Here is a 2,128-nt window from a genome sequence, read left to right as displayed (position 1 = left end):
TGACAATAATTATCTGTCATGCTACATTTTATACATTCAGTTTATTCTATTCTTACTTAGATTCACATTTAATTTAATTTCATGTTATCTTATTTCATTTTAAAACACTCAGAATCCTCCTGGAGAAAAAAAAAAGTGTATTTCGGCCTCCGAGCCAGCAGGGAGCAGCAGGCTGCAGCCGCCGCACCACCGAAGAAGAACACAACCAGGAAGTGCTGCTGGACGTGACGAGGTGAGTGTTGAGCTCTGCGGTGTTTAACCGGCTAAACGACGCGTTTTCTTAGTTTTCCTGTCGTTGTGTTCACGCGGCCGCCGCCGGTCCGCGGTGTTTACCGGCCGGACCGATCTGTCCGGTTTGATTCGGCAGTTTATCCGGTAACGAGCCGCTGCGTGCAGACGGAGAGCCGGGAAGGTCAAGCTAACGCTAGCTAGCCGTGAGAGACAAGCTTTCGGTTTTGTAATGTTAACACGAGAAGAGGGGGGGTCCCAATCTGGGGTCCGGGACCCTGCAGGAGACCTCCAGGTGTTTCCAGGGATCCACAGCAAAAAGAGAACAAGTTTAGTTTCAGTATTCTTCCACCGACCGGACAGAAAGCCGGTGTCAGCCCGGGAGAGCCGCTCTGCGCGCAGAGGACGTTCTCACCAAACTCCGTTACAAAACCAGACAGTTTGACTCCGCCCGGCTCACAGGCAAAACTACAAACCTGAAGAACAAAACCAACAGCTACACCGGATCATCAGGAGCCGCTGCTCAGTCCGGCTCGGACACACGTCACCAAGCGGCACGCGCGTCAGTCAAATATCAACTTTACAACTGATGTGCCGGTTAACGCCACAGTTCAGCTCCCTGAAATAAACAGTTTGTTGTCGGTTTGGTTTGGTCTGTCTGTCTGTCTGTCTGTCTGCATGGAAACAAGAGCTGCTGAAGTCTGACCAGGCTTCACTTTCACCTTCGGTCTGTCCTTCACTACAGACAGACAGACTGACAGTCTGTAGACTACTGACAGACACTGTCCTCTGGCTAAAACAGTCTGTAGACTAAGGACAGACACTGTCCTCTAGCTAAAACAGTCTGTAGACTAAGGACAGACACTGTCCTCTGACTAAAACAGTCTGTAGACTAAGGACAGACACTGTCCTCTAGCTAAAACAGTCTGTAGACTAAGGACAGACACTGTCTTCTGGCTAAAACAGCCAGTAGATAGATAAAAACAGACTACAGTAGTATTTTCTCTGTAACGGGTCGTTCCCCAATGTGTGTGTGTGTGTGTGTGTCTGTGTGTGTGCAGATGGTAGTGAAGGAGCTCCCTGCGGACGGCCTGGCTCGTCCTCTGGGACGGAGCGAGGTGATTGGTCTGCTGTTCCGCCTCACCATCTTCGGAGCCGTCACTTACTTCACCATCAAGTGGATGGTGGACGCCATCGACCCCACCAGGAAGCAGAAGGTGGAGGCGCAGAAACAGGTGTGTGTGTGTGTGTGTGTGTGTGTGTGTGTGTGTGTGTGTGTGGGACCTCATCTACTCCTTGATGACCTCACGACAGTCACATGCTCAGTTTAGGTGTTTTGCTCTTTTTGTTTCTATGTTAATTTGATAAAATACATTACAAACTCTCTCACTCTCTCTCTCTCTCCCTCTCCCTCTCTCCCTCTCTCTCTCTGTCTCTCTCTCCCTCTCTCTCTCTCTCCCCCTCTCTCTCTCTCTCTCCCTCTCTCTCTCTCTCTGTCTGTTTGTCTGTCTGTCTCTCTCTCTCTCTCTCTCTCTCTCTCTCTCTCTCCCTCTCTCTGTCTCTCTCTCTCCCTCTCTCTCTCTCTCTCTCTCTCTCTCTCAGGCAGAGAAGTTGATGCGTCAGATTGGAGTTCAGAACGTCAAGCTGTCAGAATATGAGATGAGCATCGCAGCTCACCTGGTCGACCCGCTCAGCATGCAGGTACACACACACACACACACACACACACACACACACACACACACACACACACACACACAGTTACTGACAATACTGTTGCTGTTACCGTTCTTACTGTTTTTTTCCCTCATCACCTTTGATGTTCCGTGCTTTAGAGCTGCTACTTCCCATTGTTTGTGAATTTATATTAATCTTAACAAATTCTTAATCATTCATTGAA

The 2,128-nt window shown here is 49.2% G+C and overlaps 1 protein-coding gene across 1 annotated transcript; it reads left to right on the top strand.

Moving 5' to 3' along the window:
* Positions 1–218: 218 nt before the first annotated feature.
* Positions 219–1,929, top strand: LOC139640651 (outer mitochondrial transmembrane helix translocase-like; the record flags this gene model as incomplete). Its single annotated transcript, XM_071514830.1, has 3 exons — positions 219–232; positions 1,290–1,463; positions 1,831–1,929. Coding segments are annotated over exons 2-3 (273 nt in total), but the record flags the coding sequence as incomplete, so codon positions are not given.
* Positions 1,930–2,128: the final 199 nt, after the last annotated feature.

This window comes from Centroberyx affinis, unplaced genomic scaffold (genome assembly GCF_046629955.1).
Source record: "Centroberyx affinis isolate AG114_WGS23_722 - 3 ecotype Tasmania unplaced genomic scaffold, CSIRO-AGI_Caff_v1 ptg010102l_1, whole genome shotgun sequence".
Classification (NCBI taxonomy): Eukaryota; Metazoa; Chordata; class Actinopteri; order Beryciformes; family Berycidae; genus Centroberyx; species Centroberyx affinis.
The sequence above is the reverse complement of the archived record's forward strand: the minus strand, read 5'-3'. Positions and strand labels throughout refer to the sequence as shown.